At 49.2% G+C, this 23134-nt stretch overlaps 11 protein-coding genes across 11 annotated transcripts; 4 read left to right on the forward strand and 7 right to left on the reverse strand.

The window, feature by feature from the left end:
* Window positions 1–68: 68 nt before the first annotated feature.
* On the reverse strand, window positions 69–1246 carry N7487_008585 (J domain-containing protein; the record flags this gene model as incomplete). Its single annotated transcript, XM_056876315.1, has 3 exons — window positions 69–610; window positions 670–918; window positions 976–1246. The coding sequence occupies 3 exons, from the start codon at window positions 1244–1246 to the stop codon at window positions 69–71; spliced, it is 1062 nt and encodes a 353-aa protein (XP_056728503.1).
* Window positions 1247–1769: 523 nt separating this feature from the next.
* On the forward strand, window positions 1770–2260 carry N7487_008586 (uncharacterized protein; the record flags this gene model as incomplete). Its single annotated transcript, XM_056876316.1, has 2 exons — window positions 1770–1836; window positions 1929–2260. The coding sequence occupies 2 exons, from the start codon at window positions 1770–1772 to the stop codon at window positions 2258–2260; spliced, it is 399 nt and encodes a 132-aa protein (XP_056728504.1).
* A 229-nt stretch (window positions 2261–2489) lies between these two features.
* Window positions 2490–3363, reverse strand: N7487_008587 (uncharacterized protein; the record flags this gene model as incomplete). The annotated part of the gene is made up of 2 exons (XM_056876317.1): window positions 2490–3112; window positions 3186–3363. 2 exons carry the CDS (start codon window positions 3361–3363, stop codon window positions 2490–2492), a joined length of 801 nt encoding a protein of 266 aa, XP_056728505.1.
* A 1797-nt stretch (window positions 3364–5160) lies between these two features.
* Window positions 5161–6367, forward strand: N7487_008588 (uncharacterized protein; the record flags this gene model as incomplete). The annotated part of the gene is made up of 3 exons (XM_056876318.1): window positions 5161–5766; window positions 5823–6020; window positions 6077–6367. 3 exons carry the CDS (start codon window positions 5161–5163, stop codon window positions 6365–6367), a joined length of 1095 nt encoding a protein of 364 aa, XP_056728506.1.
* A 1022-nt stretch (window positions 6368–7389) lies between these two features.
* N7487_008589 (uncharacterized protein) lies at window positions 7390–8949 on the reverse strand (the record flags this gene model as incomplete). Its single annotated transcript, XM_056876319.1, has 1 exon — window positions 7390–8949. The coding sequence occupies one exon, from the start codon at window positions 8947–8949 to the stop codon at window positions 7390–7392; it is 1560 nt and encodes a 519-aa protein (XP_056728507.1).
* Window positions 8950–9503: 554 nt separating this feature from the next.
* N7487_008590 (TCP11 family protein) lies at window positions 9504–11513 on the reverse strand (the record flags this gene model as incomplete). Its single annotated transcript, XM_056876320.1, has 2 exons — window positions 9504–10538; window positions 10602–11513. 2 exons carry the CDS (start codon window positions 11511–11513, stop codon window positions 9504–9506), a joined length of 1947 nt encoding a protein of 648 aa, XP_056728508.1.
* A 1438-nt stretch (window positions 11514–12951) lies between these two features.
* On the forward strand, window positions 12952–14607 carry cp9 (putative serine carboxypeptidase; the record flags this gene model as incomplete). The annotated part of the gene is made up of 2 exons (XM_056876321.1): window positions 12952–13192; window positions 13253–14607. 2 exons carry the CDS (start codon window positions 12952–12954, stop codon window positions 14605–14607), a joined length of 1596 nt encoding a protein of 531 aa, XP_056728509.1.
* Window positions 14608–16848: 2241 nt separating this feature from the next.
* N7487_008592 (actin-binding ADF family protein) lies at window positions 16849–17433 on the forward strand (the record flags this gene model as incomplete). The annotated part of the gene is made up of 3 exons (XM_056876322.1): window positions 16849–17111; window positions 17212–17342; window positions 17408–17433. 3 exons carry the CDS (start codon window positions 16849–16851, stop codon window positions 17431–17433), a joined length of 420 nt encoding a protein of 139 aa, XP_056728510.1.
* Window positions 17434–18082: 649 nt separating this feature from the next.
* On the reverse strand, window positions 18083–19039 carry N7487_008593 (Cell morphogenesis protein Sog2; the record flags this gene model as incomplete). Its single annotated transcript, XM_056876323.1, has 1 exon — window positions 18083–19039. The coding sequence occupies one exon, from the start codon at window positions 19037–19039 to the stop codon at window positions 18083–18085; it is 957 nt and encodes a 318-aa protein (XP_056728511.1).
* Window positions 19040–19041: 2 nt separating this feature from the next.
* On the reverse strand, window positions 19042–21275 carry N7487_008594 (uncharacterized protein; the record flags this gene model as incomplete). The annotated part of the gene is made up of 4 exons (XM_056876324.1): window positions 19042–20179; window positions 20235–20590; window positions 20648–20759; window positions 20860–21275. The coding sequence occupies 4 exons, from the start codon at window positions 21273–21275 to the stop codon at window positions 19042–19044; spliced, it is 2022 nt and encodes a 673-aa protein (XP_056728512.1).
* A 793-nt stretch (window positions 21276–22068) lies between these two features.
* Window positions 22069–22984, reverse strand: rsm25 (mitochondrial 37S ribosomal protein mS23; the record flags this gene model as incomplete). Its single annotated transcript, XM_056876325.1, has 2 exons — window positions 22069–22465; window positions 22554–22984. The coding sequence occupies 2 exons, from the start codon at window positions 22982–22984 to the stop codon at window positions 22117–22119; spliced, it is 780 nt and encodes a 259-aa protein (XP_056728513.1). The 3' UTR covers window positions 22069–22116.
* Between the last annotated feature and the right edge of the window lie 150 nt (window positions 22985–23134).

The following is a 23134-nucleotide window of genomic DNA, read 5'->3' on the forward strand; positions in this document are numbered from 1 at the left end:
ATGAGCCCCACAAAGAAACAAGATGCCATAAGAAGGTGCGGTGAAAGCCTCCAAAGTCCGCAGTGCATTTAATTTCTCCCCCTCGTCTTCAGTTGGTCCAGGCGCCGGCAGGCCGGCATCTCCATCGCACGAGCCTTCTTCATCTTCTCAACATCAGGGAACAGCCACCCCTGCGCATCTTGCAGCCTCCTTTCCCGTTCATGGGCTTCGGCATCACATTCATTCCGCAGTGTCCTGACATATTCCACCTCCACACGCGAGTCTAGCTCTCGGAAGTTTCGGGCACTAAAGTTATCCACATCGAGGGGGTTCACAAAGTAATTGAGATTGAGCTTAGGGGTCGAGCGGCCGAGGGTATGCGGGGAAACGGGGGTATCAAATCGATAGGAAGGTCCGGATGGCGTTGAGGAACCAGAGAAGAGAGAGGAGAGGAGCGGCAAGATAAATAGAATGATAAGCGGCAATATCTGACGAAGGAAACTGCGGCCGTCAATCTGAGCTTCCTGTTCGGTAGCTGCCGTGCGAGGCCGGCGGCGGGGTGCCTGGCCTCCAAATTGATGCACTCGGAATCCTGGGCCGCCTCCCATGTTGAACACAAATTGCGGGCCACCTATAGTAGCAGAAGATTAGTTCAGGTCAAACAGATACCAGAGGAACGCGTAGTCATACCGAATCCACCACCGCCCATTCCACCAAATCCACCGTTGAAGAACCGGTTGAACATCTCCTCGGCTGAGACCTCCTCGTCGAATCTTTGACCACCGCGGGGGAATCCACCACCGCCGAACCCACTGAAGGGGGATGCGCCGCTCGAGGCACTCGGTCCGGGTTGGAACCTGCTATCAGGATCGCCGCCAAATTTGTCGTACTTGGCCTTCTTATCCTCATCGGAGAGGACCTGGAAAGCACGCGAGACCACTGCCACCGGTAAGAATCAATATGTCAAGAGACGGACCAGGGTTGCTCATTGCTTACTCTTGAATGCCTCATCCGCACCTTCATAGCCGTTCTTATCGGGATGCGTCAATAAACTCTGTTTGCGGTACGCCTTCTTAATCTCATTGTCTGTTGACGAGCGCGCAACTAGCAGAATTTCGTAAAACGCTGTAGGCTGGCATTTTCGAATCCGAAGCACTGCGGCTTTTTGATCATCCGTGTACTTGCGCTCCTGGTTGCCCTGCTTATGGTCGCGCGACGTCGCACCTCCGCGTTTGGCGTCAGAGCCAGATGCCGAAGCCGAGGGCATAGCGGCCGTGGTTTATGAGGAAAATCCGACAAATTCTGGACTGCACTTGTTTGCTGGTGTTCGAGGGAAGAGGGGAGTCGAGGAAACCTGGAGGGCGTAAGGTGGCGTGAGACTGCGGATAGGAGAGGCAATCCCGCAGATATGGTTGGGCTGGCAAATTAATCTAACATGCGATGAGATGGCCAGAGTAAAATATCGGCCTGATGAAGATGCAGCGAAATCAGAGTGACAGGTGTGGCTGATTCGGCGGGCATAAATTGGGGAAAAAGCGTGGTCTTAGGTGTCTTTGCCAAGCGCCGGAACGTCAAGTACACTTGCGATAACATCACTTACCGAACTGATAAACCTGCCAACGTCTCCAAGTCCGTGATATTCAATTGTAAGTTGTCTTGAGGTCCACTAAATTCAATTAAAGCTCGTCCGTCTTATTGATTATACCTGCAGCAAACACAATCCTTGGCCGTCAAAGCTCCATCTTCCGCTTTCATCAAATAAGTCCAGCTCCAAAGCTCAATACCTCACCATGGCGGACGATTCAACTGTCGAAGAGACCAAGCAGACGGTTATCCAGCGCTTCCGCGCCTGGGGTGGTAAGTGCCCTATGAATAGCCTAGCTTTATCGACCAACCGTCCAGAAGCAATGTCGCAAGTGACCACTCGCTAATGACGTTTCTCAAACCAGAAAACTCATTCCCACCCACGTTGCTCGCCTCCATGATCACAGCCCAGCACATGCGCCCGTTCCAGTTCTTCCCAATGCTCTTTCCGCCTGTGCTGATCTTCTCCAGCTATGCCAACCTGCAGGGCTTCAAGACAGACACTGCCGGCATTAGCGCGGCCTTCTCGGGGCTATATCTTCTTCTCGCAGCCCGCCGTCGACAGCCATTTATGAAGAAGCTGGGTGTTCGGGGCGTCGTGCGCGGTGCGACTATGGGTTTGGCCTTGGTCAACATGATCGGTGGCGGATTGGCGTACACTCTAGGTAAGAGGGAGGAGGAAGAGGATGCGTCATGATCGAGGTGACAACTCATAACGATGCGAAGATCGCGGTGCCGCATTGGTCTCGCGCTCTGTCATGTACAATATGTGTATCAAAAGTGGTTTAGTTGTGGGTTTGGAACGTGGGTGACTTCAGGTCTCGGTGTCGGTACATGGGGTTAATTATGAAATCATTCATGCATTATCACTGTACAAGTTGGAGATAGACTGTACGAGTCTCCCAGTGGCTACCCCGTCTAAGTATCTACATTTTAGAGTTTCCAGAATACGGGCGCTCCGACAGCACGAACTGCCGCACCTGTTCAGGGACCAGCCAGTTCAGATCCTGAGGAGCCAATTGCAATGCCTCGCGGGCTCTGGTTGAACTCACAGGCTGGTCGGTGGAGAGACTACCCTCGACAAGCTGAATCTGGTCGGCCCATTCCCTACGGGCGCCCTCACCATCTCGGTCACCTCGAGCAAGAGCCGCGACATATTCCAACTGCTCCTCTCTTCCACCCCACTCATCACTTGGCCGCATAGTCACACGCAGCCGGTGCTTTGACAGAAAAGGTTCCAGGGGCTTCAAGGTATGTTCGGGGCCATAATACTTGGAATCGAAAATCCGGATCAAAGTATCGTACCCCGTGAGATGGACCTGCTCCAGCGGCACTGGGTAAGAATCCGATGCCTCGATGGCAGTTGCCTTGTCGATGAAATACGGCATTTTGGTGACACCGATGTCGATCAATGGAAGATTCTCCACAGCATTTGTGACGCCTGAAGCGGCGAAAGCCGGTGCTGATGCGAGGTAGGAGCGGAGATCCCGAGCGAATAGCTCCATCATCACGAGCCGATCCTCAAAGGAGGCTGGCTTGGATGGTTTGTCTGCATTCTGAGTAGCGAGAAGAAGGAGGACGCGAGGGCGGGGTCGAGGATTTTCTATAAGTGCCGTGCTCACAATGCGGAGGTGGGCGCGGGTGGGGGGGGTTGAAAGATGAGTCTAAGACATAGAGCGTCTCTGATTCTGCGGAGTGGTCGGGTGGAATGGTTGTTAGAACCTCGAAGGTTTTGTTCGAGTTCAGAAATCGTTTCAGCAGTAACCCATACTGGGTTTGGAGGGCTCGGAACGAGGACATGCTTCTCGATAATAGTTGCTTAAATGCGATGATCTACAAGCAATGCATGCGGCATGCATGCAGGTGTTATCACGGCGATAAGGTAAGGCATGTCGTCACCGCCTTCGCTCGATCCATCCATGGATGGCCCCAGAACATCTCGAGTTTGAACACATTTTTAGATCCAGCATTCACTATGGTTTTCAGAATTGTGATATCCCGCAATTCCGGGCAATTTTCTAGCAATCTGGGGGAGTTGGAGAGGGGCACAGACAGGGGTCATTGAAATTTCAGGCCGGATGTTTCATCTTGGAAAGCTTCTCCGTGTCGATTGGGGACTTTGCTATCCTTCCTACATGTACTCCGTACTTTATACGAAATAGGGGAACCTCTAGGGGATATACAACATAAAATCAGTTTCTACTAAGCTGGTTTTTGGGCAAGAATTTATGGCCCTTCTCGAATAGGGCTTCATAAACTATTCGCTTTAGGACGGAGTAGTACTCTGGGAAATGAAATGAACAAACGATAGACCCAAGTCCAGGGGCCGTGCCTCTTAATGTTGGAAGCCTAGACCTTATCAATTCACCCGATGCCTGTACCCGTGGGACGGTAGATTTGATAAATATGCCCCACGTGGTCCATAAACAGACGGCATTTAAAGTGAATTGTGTCAATCTTCATTTTTAAATGTGTGGAATGTGTGGAAATAATGTGTATAGATATATACCCGTGGAGCCTAGAATGGCATGTTTATTTCTCAAGCAATTTATATCCCGAGAAATATGGAAGCAGGGACCCTGGGACACGGGAGACTGATTTATGTGAAACCTTTCGGTATTGGATATGCCGTATTATTACAGCCGAGATCAACCCTTCAACTCTCAAACGTTCCCGAAAGTCCCGGGATCCGGAGTATTTTTCTCCTTGATCGTCATAGATTTTTCGGGCTGTGTTTCCCCATTAGAATCTACATACATCGTGGGCCTATAGAAGTGGCCCCGGGTAGCGTCAGACTTTTCTGGTGGGATGCACGTTCGTATACGTCCGTGCCCTAAAACCCCGTTTGCCGACATGTCCTATGGGGTACAAAAGGTACACAACATATAAGCTCAATGACTCAATAACCCCTATTAAGCACTCCATCGAAATGATAGGGATATAGAAAAGGTGTCAGTGACGCCACCAACGCCACATCACATCCAGGGGAAGTCAGTATAACATAAGAGGTTCATAGACTTTGTTAATATCATATGGTTTTTTACGTGAGATTAAAGGTCACAGCCCAAGTGCCCACGGGCTCTGGATAAATGCACTTGGACCAATGAGATCTCCGTGCCTGAGACAGTGGATACTCATATACCGTCGATCCACCGGTATTACCGACAGGGAATTTGATTAAAGAATACTACTGATACTACTTTCATACGTGGAAAGTACTTGAGTACGTAGGTACTCCGTACTAAGAGATATAAAATTAAAATTAAAATTGATATGTATAATTTAATTTACGGAAATTAAAGAAATTAAACAAATTCAAGAAATGAGTTAATTACCTGAGATCTCCATATCTTCCCTTCTCTTTCCTTCTTCAAGCTTGTCTCTTTACCTACTTCTTCTCCTTCTTTCCTTCAAAGGTTCTCTGTGAGAAGCCATACGTTCCTTCCCTGCGAATTGATTTCGCACATATTGTCGCTCTTTCCTTCCCCCACACTCACTTAACTACTCGCTCAATTTGCTCCGGCATTCTTGCTCTTGCTCTCATCCCACCCTCACTTTTTCCTCTTGATATCCACCATCGTTACCAATAACTTCATCATGGTTGTCTTGAACAAGTTCTCCGTTGCCCTTGTGGCCGCTATGGCTGCTGTCGGTCAGGCCACTCACGAGGGTCTCCACGCTCGTCGTATCCTGGCTCGCTCTGCCACCCCCGGTGCTGCTGAGCCTTCTACCTCGACCGTCCTCGTGTTCCCCACTGCTGCCGAGCCTGCTCCCACTGCTGCTTCTTCTTCTGCCGTGTCTGCTCCTGCTGAGGAGTCCTCCGCCGTGCAGTCCTCTTCTGCTCCCTCGGTGGCTTCCAGTGCCATTCCTTCGGTTGCTTCGTCTGTCGTTCCCAGCGTTGCCTCGTCTTCGGTCGTTTCCATCCCTAGTGTGAGCTCCTCCGTGCCCGCTGGCACTATTTCGCCTATTGCTTCTTCCAGCAAGCCCGTGGTCACCCGCACTCCCATCAGCTCTCGTCCCACTGGTCGTCCCACCAAGTCCTCTTCCGGCGCTCTGTCCAGCACTGTCTCTGCCCCTGCTGGCACTGACGTCCCTGGCGATGCCCCCGAGACTATCACTTACACAGTGACCTCTGGAACTTCCACTAGTGTCATCACTACCACCATCTACAAGACCGCTACTGAGCAGCACACTGTCACTGCTGTATGTGTTCTATCTGATATCTTGCGCTTTGGACTCAGGAACTAACTTCGATATAGACTGAGTCTGGCTCTGATGCCTCGGCCACCAAGCCTGCTGAGGATACCACCCACACTCGTACTTCCACCATCAACAGCACCAAGACCGAGACTGTCACTCTCGTTGAGGCTCCCACTCCCTCTGGTGGTGCCGGCCATGAGTCTGGTGCTTGCTCCGCCGTGACTGTTACTGCTACTGTCACCGAGACTGTGACTGCTGTATGTGTTACTCATTCCCCTAACTCACATATCAAAAATTAACATTATTTCTACAGGGCGCTACCGAGACCCAGACTCCTGGCAACGGTGAGGGCGCACAGAGCACCTCCACTGAGACTGGTGCTTCTTCCACCGAGGCTGCGGCTGCTCCCACTGAGACCCGCACTGCCACCGGCTCCACCCGCATCCCCCTCACCCGCACTCCTACTCCTTCTTCCAGCGGCTTCGCTACCCGGACTCCTTCCGCTAGCGTTACCCCTACCCCCGCGTTCAGCGCCCAGCCCACCCCTACCGGCACCCCCTCTGGCAAGCCTTTCTTGGCCAACTGGCGCCGCCACTTCATCTAAACAACACACTGCTAATGTGAGGGGCGTATCCACCTCTACATGGCAGCGAGTTGCGAGCCTGTTGATGATCTGAGAGAAAGTCCCGATTTCCTTCTACTCGCGCAGAGGCGTGCTGGTACTGTACCTATTTTTTTGCCAAGTTTCGGTACAAACGGTTTCAATTTCACTTCTTATTTACGCTCCATTTTTTGCCATGTTTCTTCTTTTCGACTTCTATTCTTGCAATTGTCTTGTCATGCTGGATTGTGCTTTGAGCCCCAAGCTTTCCCTGCCTGCTTGCTACCTTTTCCAGGCCGTGAACTCCAATTCCTTGGCGCGCAATCTCCAAGGCTTCTGGCGTGACATTTCCTTGCGTTACATTTTTTACTCACCAATGTGAAATTGACCCATTCATACGACCCGATTTCCATTGGACTCGGAACATTTTCTCACGTATCGTTTGACGGGTGGTGACACGTCTGCTTTGAGGACTGGATCTTGCCCCTTTTTTATTGTGAAAAATTCATCTTCGTTAATCTTTACAGATCTTCATTTTTCGAATGATCTCATACTTTGCGTTGTTTTTTTGTCTTCATGTTCTCTTTCCGCGTGGAAGGCCGATGAGGGTGAGTGATATCGGTATCCTTAGGAGAGAACCTGAATTGACTTGAGGCTTTTGCCTGTTTAAAAAAGGACCCTCCTTTGTAATACGAGTAGAAATAGAGTGTATAAAGACTTCATCCTGTAGTGTTATGGTAAAGCTTGGCCTGTGAGGGACCTGTCGATCAGTGTCGATCTTTTTAGGCTAGGGCAGGCAAAGCACATAATACAACTAGTTGGATTTAGAGATATAGTCTAGTAAAGCCTTGAGCTAATATCTCATGCCTTGTATCATTTGTCCAGCCAGACCATTAATATACATTGAAAGAGGATACTATACAAAATTCGAACAAGTAACTTCTTCCTTAGAAGACCCCACGGCATTCATCCCCTGATCACCACCAAGCCTGTCTCTTCTTAGGATGAATGAATATTTATACCTGTTACGATATCGAATCCAACGCCGCAATCCCTTCTCGCGCAATCCGCTCCCGCATAATCTGCCATTCAACCCATGTCACACCTTGCAACAGACAATCTGCCAGATCATCGAGTTTCCCTGGATCGATAGCAGCCACCTCATCCTCTATGCCAGAGTGAGGGGATACCGGCAATGGAGAAAGAGACGCACTCTTCAAAGCACGAGACCCCTTCCCTCTCCCCTTCTTCAAAGTCTGCGTCTGGCCCTGCCATTTCCGCATATAAGCACCCGCAACACCATGCAGAGCAGGACACTCGGCTTTATCCGCCAGCACGATCTTATTTTCGGCAGCAATGCCCAGCTCGAGTTTCTCAAGGTTACCATCCGTCTCTGGACAAGCATTGGTATTCTGCTTCTGTACCGCAGCAGAAAGCCACCGACCAACAAGATCGATCTTAGCCTTCTTCACTTCTCGCGCATTGGGCTTTTTCTCCTTGACCTTTTCTCCGTCTTCGGATTTCTCATCCACATCTCCTGTCCTTGGAACTGATGGTCCAGATCCACCCTCAAGCCAATACCGCACTACCCGTCTCGGCTCAACGCCTCGAACAACCAAATCCGCAACCTCCCCGCCCCTCTCCTGTCGTAGCGTATGTAGAACAGCATACAACATACTCTCCAGCAGGCCAACGCGCAGCGTCCATTCAAGAACGGCACTCCCACCACCTGAGCGGAAGCGCTGGCGCTCTATGAGCACGTGTGTGGGACGGTACGCGGCTATGAGTGATGTGATTAGGGTGTATGCATTTTCAGCGTACAAGTCTGGGGAGAAGGAATCTTTTTCCTTTGTAGATTTGACGATCTTGGCCTTGACAGGCACATCTTTCTCCGTTTCTATTGGAAGAATGGCCTGTGATGATTCTGTGGCGTCACCGGATCCTGGCATTGCTTCAGCAGATTCCGGTTTGATTATACTGGTATTATCCCCAGGTATTAAGTTCAAACTTGATATCTCAGAAATAGCGAGTTTGTGCCAGGCTGTTAACTCTGGCGGTCTGGGGTTCGCTGCGTCTATCCCGATACCTGCGACCCCAGATCGGGGCACTCGCAGATGCGCGAATGCGAGGTTCTGAACACCCATATCTATACTGAGGATGCTCCATGGTTGTGCGGGGTTTGATTTTGATAAATATGTTGACTTTTTCTTTGTCTTTGAGTGAATTGTGTTTGACACCCGTCGATCGACCTGTTGATCTTGGCTTATGCTTGTGCTGGCACTAGTACTAGCATTGGCAGTGGTAGTGGTACTGGGGTTGGTGCTGCTAGTGATGACACCCTCTGCAACATCATCGCCATCTGCGGCTGCCGACAACTGCAACTGCAACTGCGCTTGTGACTGTGACTGTGACTGTGACTGCGACTGTGAATGCAACGTCAACTCCGCTGCAATGCGCTCAATAAGAACACCCTTCGTACCAGACGATTGGATACCCGTTGCGCGCGCGATGCGCTGCAATTGTGCTGATTTCAAGCATGCGAGCCAAGAGTGTGTTGGGGAGTACAATGCTGCAGAGAGACGCATTGGGAGGTTTGTTTGTGCTTGCTTGACAAGGGTGGCATTTGGTGGGGGTCTGGGCTTTCCGGTACAAGCATAAGCACAGGCACAATGAATCTCGGTTTCCGTGTCTGGACCCGCGGAAGACCTGTAATGGCAACTTTAGGCTGGATGCATGGGCATTCTTAGAAGGGGATGGGGGATTCTTCATGGATTGCCGATCGGCGCACGGACCGCTGACGTTCGCGGCTACCGTGGCACTGGGTCGGATTGGGTTTGTTACTTTTGTTTTGTTTCCATGGTTTGGACTTTAGGATGGTGTAGAGAGTACCTAGGTAGGTATGAGTATAGTATCACTGATATGACAAAATAGATATTATATGCGCCTTCTATATCCCAGAATATAACACCGAGATCCTCCTGTGTCAGTAAAACACCCGGTCTGAATAATAAAACTCCCCCCAATAAGTAGTAAATGCAAGGCGCTGAAAAGCAAGTCAAACAAAATAATTAGAAGACAGCAAAGCAGCAAACAATAATTCAACACCAAAACCAGAGCAAGAGCAAGAACAAGCACCAAATTATATCAATGCTGGCTGCTCAACCTCCGCCAATGCAATCTCATCTCGGAGATACAACAACGGAGCCCAAACACGCCAATGCAACACACCCATATGAGCAAGACGCATGCCAATACGCTCAAGATCTGACTGCTGCGGTGTCAAGGCCAGTGACGAAGTATTCACTGACCCAGACGCACCGGCAGCCCCAGTCTGCGGTGCGGCAGGACCCGAAGCCACAGTCAACGGAGCCCTTTGCGACTCACAGATCGCCAATGGGGACAGCGGCAAGTATCTACGAGCCGCGGCCAAGGTAGTAGCAAGGATTTTGCTGCGCATGCTATTTTGGAAGAAAACGAAGAGTTCGGACTCATTGGAGAGATGCCACTCGAGGGCTTCCTCAATAGGCACAATAACCTCATCTGCAACGACAGGGTCAAGCTGCAGCGCGGCACAAGCAAAGCGGGCAATCTCCAGCGCGATACAACGCATATTTTGCGTCCAGCGCTTTCCGCCGCGGTGGTCTGGATCGTCGTCGTTGTTGTTTGGGTTCCCTGCGACACGGTTCTCCAGATCCATACCGTCTTCCATAAGGGACCAGATGCGTGATCGGAAGGTGGAGTAGGTTTCTTCTGGAGTTGAGAGATACCGCTTGTGCTTGTTGACATAGGACTCGAAGATATACCAGGCGATGTCGAGGTTGATTAGGTTTTGGACTGTAGAGCGGAGTTGCCAGAGACGCTCGGAGTCGAAGAGGAAGGTTTCAGGGAAGTCGGTTGGTGGGGCGAATTGGAGTAGCTGGGCGGAGATCCCGCGGAATAGGGCTTCGAGGGGTTTGAGAGTTTCTTCTATTTCTGGGGTTGGGGTTGTTTTTTGGGCTTCGGCATTTGCGTCGTCTTGGCGAGCTTGTTCGCGTACGGATAAGTACCAGTGCCGGGCGGATTCGACTTGGAAGCCGCCGCGGTTCATTTTGCCTTCGAAGTATTCTTGGAGGAAGGGGACTGTGTCTTCGATGAGGAGAACGCGGAATGCTCGGATTTGATGGTTGGCGACGTCCTATCATTTCACGAATTAGTTTGGAATTGCAAGGCATAATGATAGGGATTAAATGTATCGTACCAACTTCATCGCCTCTAGAATAGAGAACAATGTTCGTAGACCATTGACAATCTCCCGAGGATCCTGAGACTGTGAACCTTTTTCGATTTGCTCGACCATGGAATCTGCCCACTCGTCTCGCATTGGAGCACAATGTGTTTTCAGGAGTTTGGCCAGCCATTTCGCCAGCGTAAGCATGTCGAGAACGCCTTTGCGTATTTGCTGCATGAGCAATGGAACTTCTAGGTTCTGCATGATAGTTGGATGATCCCGTTCCGGAACAAGGGTCTTGATGACGTCCTGCAATGTCTCGAACAGGGCAGGCAAACGGGGATCGAAGGTGCGTCGAGTACCATCACTCAACTCGGTTTCCTCGGTAGCATCGGCAGTAGCAGCATAGTAAGAGTAAATAGTAATCTCTGCGGCCAAGGAGTCCCAATAATCCGCAGCTTCTTTCCGCTTGCGTTGGCCCTTCTCCCCATCTAGGTCAGGTTTGAAATGCAGGTCGCGGTCGAAGTTGGCGTCCATGCGGAGGTTGATGTTGCTCATGATACAGGGCAGATCAAGCTCACTGAGCGTTTTCTTCGTGACCGGTGGAGATCTCCGAGCCTTACGCAATAAGCGCTGATCGCGGGGATCTAAACCCAAAGCTTGGGGTATACTGATAGCCTCCGGTGACGGGGAGGGTTCTCGATGCCGAGAGATAACGGCTGGTACAGGCGATGCAGCTTGTCGAGCTCCATGAGGATAGGCGAAGGGTTGTTGACGACGACGGAGAGGATGAATGGAAGGTCGGTCATCATGATTGTGAGAATCTCGCCCCTCGTTCTTGTGATACTCTTTAGAACGACCACTTCCAGCACCATAAGCCTCCAAAGGGCCTTCGGCGCCCTCCTCCTGCGTTCGGGCTTCTTTTGTGCCTTGTAGATCCATCGTTAAGCACGGTATATCTAAACCTCCCCTACTCAAACGGTCAGATAAAAGGAAGATTTTTGGGGTGGCAATGGCGAGACCACGCCATGCACCTAAGCACAGAACAAGGCGAATACGCCCCTATGCAACTCCCACAACTCACAAATTTAATAACCCCCTGTTTGCCTCAGGCAGGCAGCCAATCCGCAGTCACCGAAAAGTGATGCAAGTGAGCTGTCAATTCTTGTGGAGCCGAAGATTCCTTGGATCTGCGTCGATCGCCTCGTGGTTTCGATCAGGGGTGCAATATAGGGAGGTAGGTAAAAAAGGGGTGGAAATTAGAATATTAGAAACCAAAAAAAATGTATAAAAATCCGAATAAAAGAGAATATAATCTTTTTAAACAAAGAGTTGTAGAGTATGAAATCCCCCAAAGTAGCGAAACCTGTGGGGGGGGAATTTCAGTATACTCTCAAGAGCAAACAAGTCCAAACTGTCTCGAGAGTGCACAAAGATGCAGGATAGATGGACGAATCAAAGAAGTAAAAAAAGAAAAGAAAGAAAAGGAGTTGGCAAAGCGACCGGGATGAACTGATATAGGTGAGTGTATCCCAGATCTACACCGGATTCGGGTGGACGCAACCAGCACATTCCTATGCTGCTACCCGCGAGCAGACTCTCCTCGACTACTTGATATCTCGAAATTGTAACATCTTTTCCATTTCCGATTCGAATTTGCATCTGCATTTGAAGTTCTGGAAAAAAAGGGGGAGTCTTCGCCTCACTTTGAACCTTGAAATCAGCACTGGCCACGTGAGTGGGAGTCTCCTTTTCTCGGGGAACCACTGGGTGCAGTCGAGTTGTGCATTACCAGGTACATAGTACCGTACATAGTACTCTCCAGCTTGGGCAGAGTGTTCACAGATTATCGAGGAGAGATGAAGCAGGGCCCCTCTCGTCGAGATCGGAATGTGTTTTTGGTTCAGAGTGTCTTGATGCCTTGTGGCCTTGATGCCTGATAAACATGGCCCCACATCCCTTGAGGCAACTCTACCTCACTATGTTGTAGGTATACTTCGCCCGCTTCACCACTTAACTCCAAATTGATATTAGCCTTCAACTGTTCAGCTCGGATCTGAATAAAATTACCGTGATTCAGGAGGCATTCACTGCTTATAGACGGATATGAGGTCCGGCTGAGCTCCCAAATCCACTGGTCATGTCTTTGGCCCCAATAACCCCGCTGGTCTTATTGACACCCAAATATGGCTCAACAACCACCTGTTCAATAGATCAATGACCACCACCTTATCTGAAAGGATAAGGATAAAAGGTAAACATGATTTCCAGGTGGAATCTCGTCTGTATGAGCATCCTGGGTCTTCACTACGCAGTATCATCTCGATTATTTGCCAGAAAGAAAGCATTATCATAGTGCAAAGCACGGCGAGCTCCAATCATGAATATCTCTGCATTGCTATACTTCTTTCATGTCCTATGGGCAACTCCTGGTTTTGTATTTTCGCGAGGAATTGGTTCATACAATACTGAACGATTTGAAGTACATAACTTGCCCGGCGTTTCGGACCTACCACCCAGCTGGGCTGGCCGCCTTCCGGTTCCGGGAACAGAGGATGGGAATGAGATCTTCTTCTGGCTATTCCAGTCAGAACAACCGGCATATGATGACAATTTGATCAGTAAGTCTGATTGAGAAGGGACATGCGGCGGTAGTTGCTAATTGCTAACATGCTCTATAGTTTGGTTCAATGGAGGCCCTGGCTGCTCATCCTTGATAGGTCTAACGACCGGCAATGGACCCATTTCATTCGATGGCAATTCAACTCAATTCATTCGCAATCCGCACTCGTGGACAAAGCTAGGAAATGTGCTTTACGTTGATCAACCCGTCGGCACTGGCTACTCCACGGCTAGCTTCCCCTACCTGGTTAAGGACAATGGCCGGGTAACGACGGACTTTACACAGTGGCTGCGTGGCTTCTTCGAATACTTCCCCCATTTACAGTCAAAGCAGATCCATCTGATGGGGGAGTCATATGCAGGCATCTACATACCATATTTTGCATCGGAGCTTCTGGGCGGCAAAGATTCTCTGCCACTCAACGTCCGTTCAATGTCTCTCGGAGATGGATCTTGGGGAAATGGAGCAGCCATGGCATCCGTTGCAATGGGAAAATACCTCAGATCACAACTGGGTCTCCTCCAAATTCCCGAAGACATCCTATCAGTCTTCGACGAAGCAGACGAAACCTGCGGCTTCAACGAAGTATTGGCAAAATCCGCCATATACCCTCCCCAAGCTAAAATCCATATCCCCGGAAACCCAGAGTACTTCAACATCCGACGTCGAGGCCTGACAAATGCCGTCAATGCCGCATGCGACATCGCACCCACGACCCCGGAAGAAGTCCGCAGTTCACTCTTCAACTCAACCTGCTACGGCCCCTGTGCCGCCTTCTCCACAGCAAGTGACTACTTAACAGCCATCTCCACGAAAAGCACAACTGGCGGCTGTTTCAATATCTACGACATCTCCCACGACTGCAGCGCTGTTTCAGAGCTCCCATTGATGGCAGAGTACTTCGGGCGCGCAGATGTCCAGACTGCCCTCCACGTCGATAACAGTGGACCATACAGCGCCTGCAACTCCACAATCCTAGGAACACTCCTTTCAGCGCCCTCCCCCGTGCCTCCGGAGTACTTTATCCTCCCGTCTCTGGTTACCAACCACAACATCTCGCTCCATATTTACTCGGGTGAGTGGGATATGTTGATCAACCACTTTGGCGCGGAACTGTCGCTGCAGAATATGACCTGGCGCGGTGCACAGGGCTTTGCACAGAAGCCGAAGAAGCCGTTCTTCGTTGATAATGCTGCACCGTCAGCGACTAAACAGCTCTTGTTCGAACATACACCGGTGGCTACTACGCTCTCGACTGCCGCTCCCACTGCTACTGCTGCAGGTACGTGGACTGAGGAGCGTGGTGTATCATATCATTTCTTCCGAGGGGCTGGGCACAGTGTCTTTGTGAATAAGCCACGCGAGATGTTTTCCTTTGTGCGGGATGTGGTTGTTGCTCTGAGAGCAGGTTAAGTATGGGGACCTCGAGGTTGGAGCTGGCGCATCTTGAGTTTTGGTTATCGAAACTGGTACTTAGAACACGTAATTTCTTTAGAATTCTTTTCTGCTTTCAAAATCCAGGTTCAAGTCAGTAACTGGTTTAGAAAGGTCATGTAGGAATTGTAGCAATAACAGTAATGGAAGGCTATCGGACGATGTCGACAAAAATGTTGCATCATATAAGAAATCACCAAAAGCAATGTGATCTCTGGGTTCAAATGAGATTGTTTTCGTCATTTGCCATGTTTATCGCATAGTATCAAAAAATTAAACGAATCACTTACTGTAATGATCCTTGTTTTGCGATATATATATCTCACCATATTTGGCTCATTATACCAACTATTTCAGGTGAAGTATTTGATTTGATATCCCATATACACGGAGTATCTTCATCTACTTTATACTCATTTCAAAAAAAGGCAGCAGTAATATCATATTCAATATCTAAATCAAGTTGTCCCCATAGTACGCTGTATCCCAGACACAAAGGCCACAATGTTATCAGATCTCCACCATAGTGCAGCAAGCACATCAATAATAATCGTATGATCAAACTTGTATGTATTAAGAGCAATATTGAGTCAAGTCTATCTGGGGTTGGTCAATAGGTGTCGATCGGGGATCATCATGAACCAGCATGAGTCACGATGTGTCACGATGAGGGAGAGTTGCACATTAATCAGCTTCCTAGCATTGACTATATATATACCCGTGGACATCCGCTATTATTATGCAAAGGCTTTGAACTGTTTGCAGGCATCGATGCACCCTGGGCCTAGTAGGTTCAAGTAACGCCCACAAAAGGTATTTTGTATTGAATTTAATTGATCATAATGTAGGTGAGCTGAAGAATGCGATGTGAAACTATCCTTTGACACAATCCCAAACCCGGCAGACAGGAACATCTCCACATCGATTTTGCCGTCTTCTCTTTTGAGTCCCTCCCACTTGCGCATCGGATTCTGGACTGCCTCCCCAATGCCCAAGTGTCTTTGCCCTAATTAATGAAGCCACAATGTACCATGACCGGGGCTGGTAGTTCAATATCGTCCGAGGAAGCGTTTTCGAACGTGATCCGGGCTGGAAAGGTGTGCTCTAAGTAAGTTGCATTGCAAGGCGGAAAGTATGAATGGTGTACTGTGATTAGGCTGGTTCTAGAAGTAAATATTTATTAGCGAAAGATAATAATACCTAGGTAGATTCTTATTTATCACTTATTGTTGCCCCAAGGGCAGTTGTAAAATCTCCGAAGTATTGATGAACATCCGCAGCGCAAGGCCGCATTCAGTGAGAGAGTTACTGGCAACTACACTCTGGATTTAGTCTCTATAGAAAAGTAACTGGAAGAAACTACACCAGGTCATTATAAAAGAACATCTAAAGAATATCTCAAAGACATGACAGGGGCCGGCTATTCCAATAAGTACTGGCTGGATATTTGAATGAACTCCATTCATCTAATATTACTAGTTATATGACTAAAGATTGAAACCGTCAAAGACCATCACTAACACGTCCAATTCCTCATGAATGCGCCGTCAAAGAGTATGGCTTCGAGCCCAGCGAGACTGGAGAAAGTGGGTGCGCATTCCACCATTTCATGGCAGGGAGAGAGGAGGGGGGAAAAGAGAATTAACGATTTGTTCGCACAAAGCTGTTAGTATTAGTAAATAGTAGACCAGTGAGGCTGTGCAGGGAATTTAGCTGAGGTTGGAACTCGAGCAGGCGAGGGGAATGATTGAACCTGAAGTGCTCTTGCTCTTCTTTGTTCTTGTTCACTGTATATATTGTATACATTATATACTCACATCATACAACTATCGAGTAGAACACGATTCAAATGTTCCTTTTAGATCCATGGTCTATATATATTCTCATAAACCTTTAGGGCTTCCCTGCGGCTGAGAGCCACCCCGGCAATGAGGAAGATCTTGAAGTCCAGGCGCTGACCGGAGTGCCATATGCATGTAGGAGTGCTATTATATGTCCAAATGAAATCAATATCTTAAGAGATATATATCTAGATATATACCTGGGTATGAATTGTTTTCCTACGTCATGATCGACTTCCCCGCAGAATATGGGGTAAACCAGGTGATCTCCCCATTGTATGACTACAAAGTAATCAGCCCATCCCTGACTTACCTTTTCTTTTCTACTTTCCCCCTTTTCTTCCTCTTTACATCTCACATCTCACATCTCACACCCACCATGACAAAAGGATTCGCAACCATCACTCCCGAATGCGAGGAAGTATTCGACGAGGTCAAAGGCACCGACAACCTCAATTACGTCATCTACGAAGCCTCCGCACACGACAAGAAGATCACTGTCGCCGAGTCCGGCAAATACAAGGATTACGCCGAGTTCCTCTCCCACTTCAAGGATGATACTCCCCGATACGCGGTTGTAGACTTCACCTACGACTCTCCTGCCGGCGATGGCCAGCGAAGCAAGCTAGTCTTTATCACATGGTATGTAGAGACACATTATATCACTCTCGCCTTTAGAGAGAAGGTGATATTACAATCATTGAAAGATACATGATGCTGACTGCTGAAATTGTGCGTCTAGGGTGCCCGAGGCTGCCGGCATTCATGACAAATCTTACTACACGTCGAACAAAGATCATCTCTTCTACGAGCTCCAGGATATCAGTCTTCATGTCCTGGCACATTCGCAGGCAGACCTGGCTCATGCTGCAAGTATGTACTCTGGCCCCGTGTACTATTGAATTCGGAACTGACATTTTGGTTTTTTTTTTACTTAGTCCTGGGGAAGTTCAAGGCTCTCTAGAGGAGCCTTTAGTCTTCAACTTTCTTCGTGAATCCGGAAAACATTGCCTGAAGGGCGATTTACAAATCAAGGGTGGTCTAGTTATGCTGTTTTAGACACGATATCCCGTATTATAATATTTCTTACATATTTTCAATCGTTCACCTCGGCCACATGAAGTAGATGTATAAATAGGCTCAAAAAAGTCAAAGGCTCGAGTGTATGCGTATGAAGTGGAAGTTTACGGTGAATTAATGTCGTTTCATTTGAACCTATTGTAACAAAGACCCAGTTCTTCCCCAGGATATTAACCCGCTAATGCATGGAAACAAAAGAAAAAAAAAAAGAGCACCAATGAAATGCATGTGTTGTCGATGATCTAGAAAGAGTCAATGACATGCACGATAAATTGCTTGTAGCTCAGTTCCTCAGTTCTTTCAAAGGAGATCAACCCGCTAAATCATGGATAAACAGAATACAGGCTGAAGATCGGAATGTCAGGACAGAGATGATGTGGCAAGGGACCACCAAAGTAATGCTGCTGGCATGCACGATAGATTTCTCAAAGTCATAATCATAAGATGCAGATAGGATGAGCATGGGGAGGAATCATGACGCATAGAGAAAACGAACTTCTCTGAAATGGAGCGTAAAAATGTTTCATAGTCGCTTAGCGACGGAAAAATGGTGCTTGGTTCGACGAGAGAAGAGAGTCAGCACGTTGGAAGACATCGCCCTCGAAGAATTTGTCACTGTAGGCACTGGCTGGTGTGGATGGAACAGTGGCCTGCGCAGCGGGGCCGAGCGCCGCACTCAGCGGAGTGGCAGGAACGGTGACTGATTGCGGGGGCGACATCATACTGAATTGGAAAGAGGGATTGTTGGTCAGGGCGGATGTTGAGACGGATGTTTGATGATGTTGCAAGTGTGGAGTCTGTAGCGGAGGGCCGTACAAGGCACTAGGAGGGGGATGGCGGTCTGGGTCTGCAAGGTAGGCCCATGGGGATACCTCAATCAAGCGGCCTGCTTCCCGGCTAGCTTTTTGGACTGGGCGTAGGAGAATGATGACATCGGCAGGTAGAAGTTGCATACTTCTCAACTCGCGCATCTCGTTCACTAGGTCGACGAAAGATTGCATGAATGATTTGCATAGCTGCCAGAATTCGCGTTGATTGCGAAGTCCGCCGCCTGGTTCTTTAATCTTCATGGTCGAGAGACGCTGTCCTAGGGCATCTGAAACTTCCAGGCAAAACTGACATCGACGGATGAGGTTGTTCCAGAGGATTTGGATTCCCTCGGAGTCGCGTGATTGTTGAGAAGCCTCTAGGCACCTTACAAATTGCCGACAGGCCAGTGGAAGTGCCCCGTATGCAGCATGATATGTAGCGGTCAGCTGATGGAAGATCTTTTCGAATATTCGCTCCTCCTCGTTCTCGTCCAGTCCAGTCAATGTGCTGACCCGGGGAGCCCCGGGCACAGGCATAGGAGGGAAAGTTTCGCCTGAGCGAGGAGTTGCCAACGAGTGTGGCATGGATGCGTTGATCATGTTCGATCTGCTACTCGAGCGACTGCGTGCGTACGACGAAGAGAAACCAGGAGAGCTAATGCTAGTCTGATTGGAAGTCATAGTCATAGGGTACTGAGGGTGTCGAATTGTCGTGTCGCTTCGCAATCGTCGTGTGGGTGGGGCGGGATCTCTCGTTGGAGTGACCAGGGGAGTTGAGATCGGTCTGGGACCGCGGGGAGTGGGTTACTTGGCCCAACCAAGCGCTTTGTAGCAGAGCTACGTTTGTTGATGGTCTGCAGCGGAGCATTGAGAATAGTGCAAGCATTCCGTAGCTCCACTAGGCTGCCGAACATCGTTAGCATTAGCGATCGTACATAGCGCGGATCGCCGTTGGAAACGATCTTGGCGACATTGTTGCGTAGCTGCGTGCCGACGTGAATGTAGGCGGAGATGCATGTCTCGCATTCACGTTTGACCGTTTCTGTGACTGATGCGATTGACTCTGGATCATTGCACAAAGCATTTGATGCTTTCTCGAGGGCATCGTTGAGTTGGTCAACATGCGAGGAAGCATTATAAAAGACAAGCTCAAGGCTGTGGCGTCTGGTGTCATCATGCTTGATCACGTTGATCAATGTATCGATATGGGAATGAACTTGAGCGAGAGCAAAAAGAATACCTTTTGCACTCTTGATTATCGGTTCGTCGGATCCACGCTCACCCTTGTGTTCAGGCAGACTCGACATTCGATTAACCCAGCCATCTCGCGGACGCCGACGCTCTCTTGGGCTGGTGGGGCTTGGGGGAGTACTGTCATTCGAGGCTATTGGCGGCGCACTCTGGCGCGGTCGAAGCACAGATCCATGGCTGAGACCCCGTAGATGGCTATTTCGATATGGGCGCGTTTCATCCAATGTACCCAGATCAGTATTCTTCCGAGTGATCACTCCCATTCTTTTGCTACGAGCAACCGATGATCCTTGGATTATCCCCTCACTATTACTTCGATTGCGCTCGTTGACAGAGTGAGGTGCAACACCAGGTCTTTGGAGACCAGGCAGGTGGTAAGTAGCACCTTGCTGTCCAGAGGCCATGCGATAGTGTGATTTCAAGGGAATTGGCGGTGCTCGTGATATCGATGGAGATCGAGATGAGGTTGCTGAGCTATCACCAGTGCTAGGAATTACTGGAAATCGGCCACTCAAATTCCGCTTCGAGGGTATCGGTGTTGGTACCGGTTTAATATCAAAAGAACCATCACTGCGTTGACACCGAGTTAGCTTGTATCCACCCGAAGACCGTAATATGAACAAACCTTGTATAAGCAACGATTTCTGGCTCGGGTGTACTCGTCTGTTGTCGTGTTTTCATGAAGAATCTCTTAAGTTTGGTCGTGGCTGCAACTTCTTTCTCGTTGTCGGTCATCCCAGATGGTGCTGCGTCGTTCTCGGTTTCCTCTAGTATGTCACGCAGTGGCTTTCGCAGAGGATTCCCCACACATTTGAAAATTTGAAGCTTATGCATCTCGGAGAGTCCAGCAGGGAGGTCAACGAGGCGATTTTGCATCATCGAGAGAACTCGCAATGACTTCAATTTGCTGATCTCATTTGGTAACTCCTTGATTTTATTTCGACTTAAATCAAGAATTTCGAGTAATGGTAGTTTGTAAACCTAGCAAGCAGGATTAGCGCAACGCAAACAACAAAGCAACTTTGCCATTGTACATACTCCTTTGGGGAATTCACGGAAGTTATTTGCTCTGATATTGAGATAGCGTAGATGCGAGCACTCTGCGAAGCGATAGGGAATGTGGAAAAGTTGATTGTTCGACAGAGACAGCCTTTATAGTAATCAGTATAGTCCAGAGCAGTGATGCCGTAGCCTATGAACAGGCAACGGAATACTTCACTATAACAGTTCAAAGCAAGGCTCCGACGTACCGTTCGACCTCGTCTTTGATCAAGTCCACTACTGGTTCGGGGATCCTGGCAATGTGTGAATGACCAAGGTCAATGGTCAACTTAGGCTTGACCACATCTGTGACGGCCTCGCTGCCTGCCAGGGAACGCTTGGTGTCTTGAATGCCACTTTCAACGGCATGTCGCGCTAGCTCAATGGTTTCCTCCGGGCTAAGGGTTTTTGGTGCAGTCGGTTGCTTGCTGGTATTATCCGGGGCATCATCTAAAGCAGTCCCTGGCCGACTTTCCTCTTCTGGGTACGGAAAATCATCGCTTTGTGACGCGAGGAATCCCCCTGACTCTGGCGTTCCATTTTCTGTCTCATCTTCGTCTGTCTCGCTACGGTTCAAGCGCGGCCCACGTATTATGTCCTCAGGACGAGTCATGGCGGATGTCATGGCCGATAAATACCCGAATGTTGTCGATCAAACACACGTCGAAGCAGCACTTTTGTTGATGAATTGATGTAACCAAAAGCCAAAAGAATGTCCAGTTGCAGCGACCATTACCATATGAACACACTTTGGGCACCTGCGCAAAGCATCGTTGGTTGTGATGAAGTCGGAGGGGCGGACTGTCACGACGTTGGACGGAGCTTAAGGCGGCCGTTGGGGTGGAGTCGGAGTGGAGGAAGAGGGATCGGAATCGTCAAGTGAGGAATCGGCCGGGTATCAAGCGGTCCAATTCAGAGCAGATTGGTTCAAAACCGAGTGAAAGAGTGCAATGAAGCTCTCATGGAGGTTGACAATCGCGGGCGCGATAAAGAGATTAGCCACGATCGGGGTCTGGCAGGTCAAAGAATGCTGTTATCGAAGCAACAAACGTCCTAAGTGTAAGGCTGACGCGAATAACCAAAACGAAATTGAGTCTCCTGGGAATGAAGGGAATTGGGGACATTCAAGTTGGGCGAGGCTGGAAATCTTCTGATTGGGTGAAACATGCCCAAACGCCGGACCTCCGCAACTCTGCGTCTCGACTCCGCCTGCGTCACTATATTGAATGATCAAGGGCCATATTTAGTGATAGTTTAAGAGCTACAATTTATCTGCTACACCTAGAAATGAATTGACCAAGGATGCATGTGCTATCGCGTGAATAGAGCTAGGGAAGTACAACGCCCAGCAGAACAGATCAAATAATATACATAGGCCATCAATATGAAAGACTAGGGGATCAAAAACTCCTGAAAAAGGAGGCGTAGAATAATGGTGTTCGAGCCCACTCCAACATCTCAGACTCTTACAGAGTGACCGCCTCTGTTTCTTCGGCTTCGTGCTCACTTGACTCAGTAGTGTCTCCCAGATCTGGTGCGCCGCTGAGAGCTGATTTCCGCTGATCCTGAATCAAAGATGTTTCCCGGGCCCAGGCAACCCATTTGTCGTACTGCTCATTCTCCATCTTCATGCCAATGTCCATGTATGATGGTCCGAACTCTGCGCCATAAGCCGCGGCTTCTTCCGCAGCCACCCGACGTTGAATGTCCTCCTGCAACCGCAGTCTGTAGAATTCTCGACGAGCAATATCGTAAGCGACGCTCTTTTTCATATCCGGGACGTTATTCAAAAGCCACAGCTGTCGTTGGACAACACTAGTATCAGAAAAGTAACACGTTAGCACCGGGGAAGTTTTGCGTAAGAAAAATAAATGCATTAGAAGTGGAAACATTGGGAACACACCTTTCACCATCTAACCGCTTCCCTGGCTGTTGGATGCGGCTCCAATCGTAGTGTTCAAAGTCCTTGCCAGTGCTCTCAAGAAGCACACGGGGCCGAGCAAGCTCCCAGGGATGATCGCGGAAGAACTGAGTTCGCAATTGATCTTCCTCATATTTGAGCTCGACAGGCTGGAAAAGTCGACTAGGCTTCTTGGGCTTTCTGCGCTTCTCTTGGACTTGGAAGACGACCTGCGGCTTCGATAATCCATCGACGGTCTTCAACCGCTGCTGGACAAGCTCATGCTGAGGGGGGCGAGTACGAATGAGGGTTTCAGCAGGAGGGATCTCGCCGACCACACTGACCCATTGTGGCAGTTTGCTGGTCTTTCCACTGGCGAGTTGATTGAGTGCTGTCTGTCGCACCCGGAGGGCTGTGAGGTTTATTTTGCCCATGGCAGTCGGACACAGCTATTAGCTGAAAGAACTTGAAATAACAAGAAGAATTGAAACGCGACTGGAGACAGCAAATCAATTGACAAGATATGCGCTGCAAGGGGACGAGGTGGTTGATGCGGGAGCGAAAAAGATGGGATTGGCAAAGGG

This window comes from Penicillium crustosum (genome assembly GCF_028827405.1).
Source record: "Penicillium crustosum strain IBT 35664 chromosome Unknown utg000003l_segment0_segment0, whole genome shotgun sequence".
Classification (NCBI taxonomy): domain Eukaryota; kingdom Fungi; phylum Ascomycota; class Eurotiomycetes; order Eurotiales; family Aspergillaceae; genus Penicillium; species Penicillium crustosum.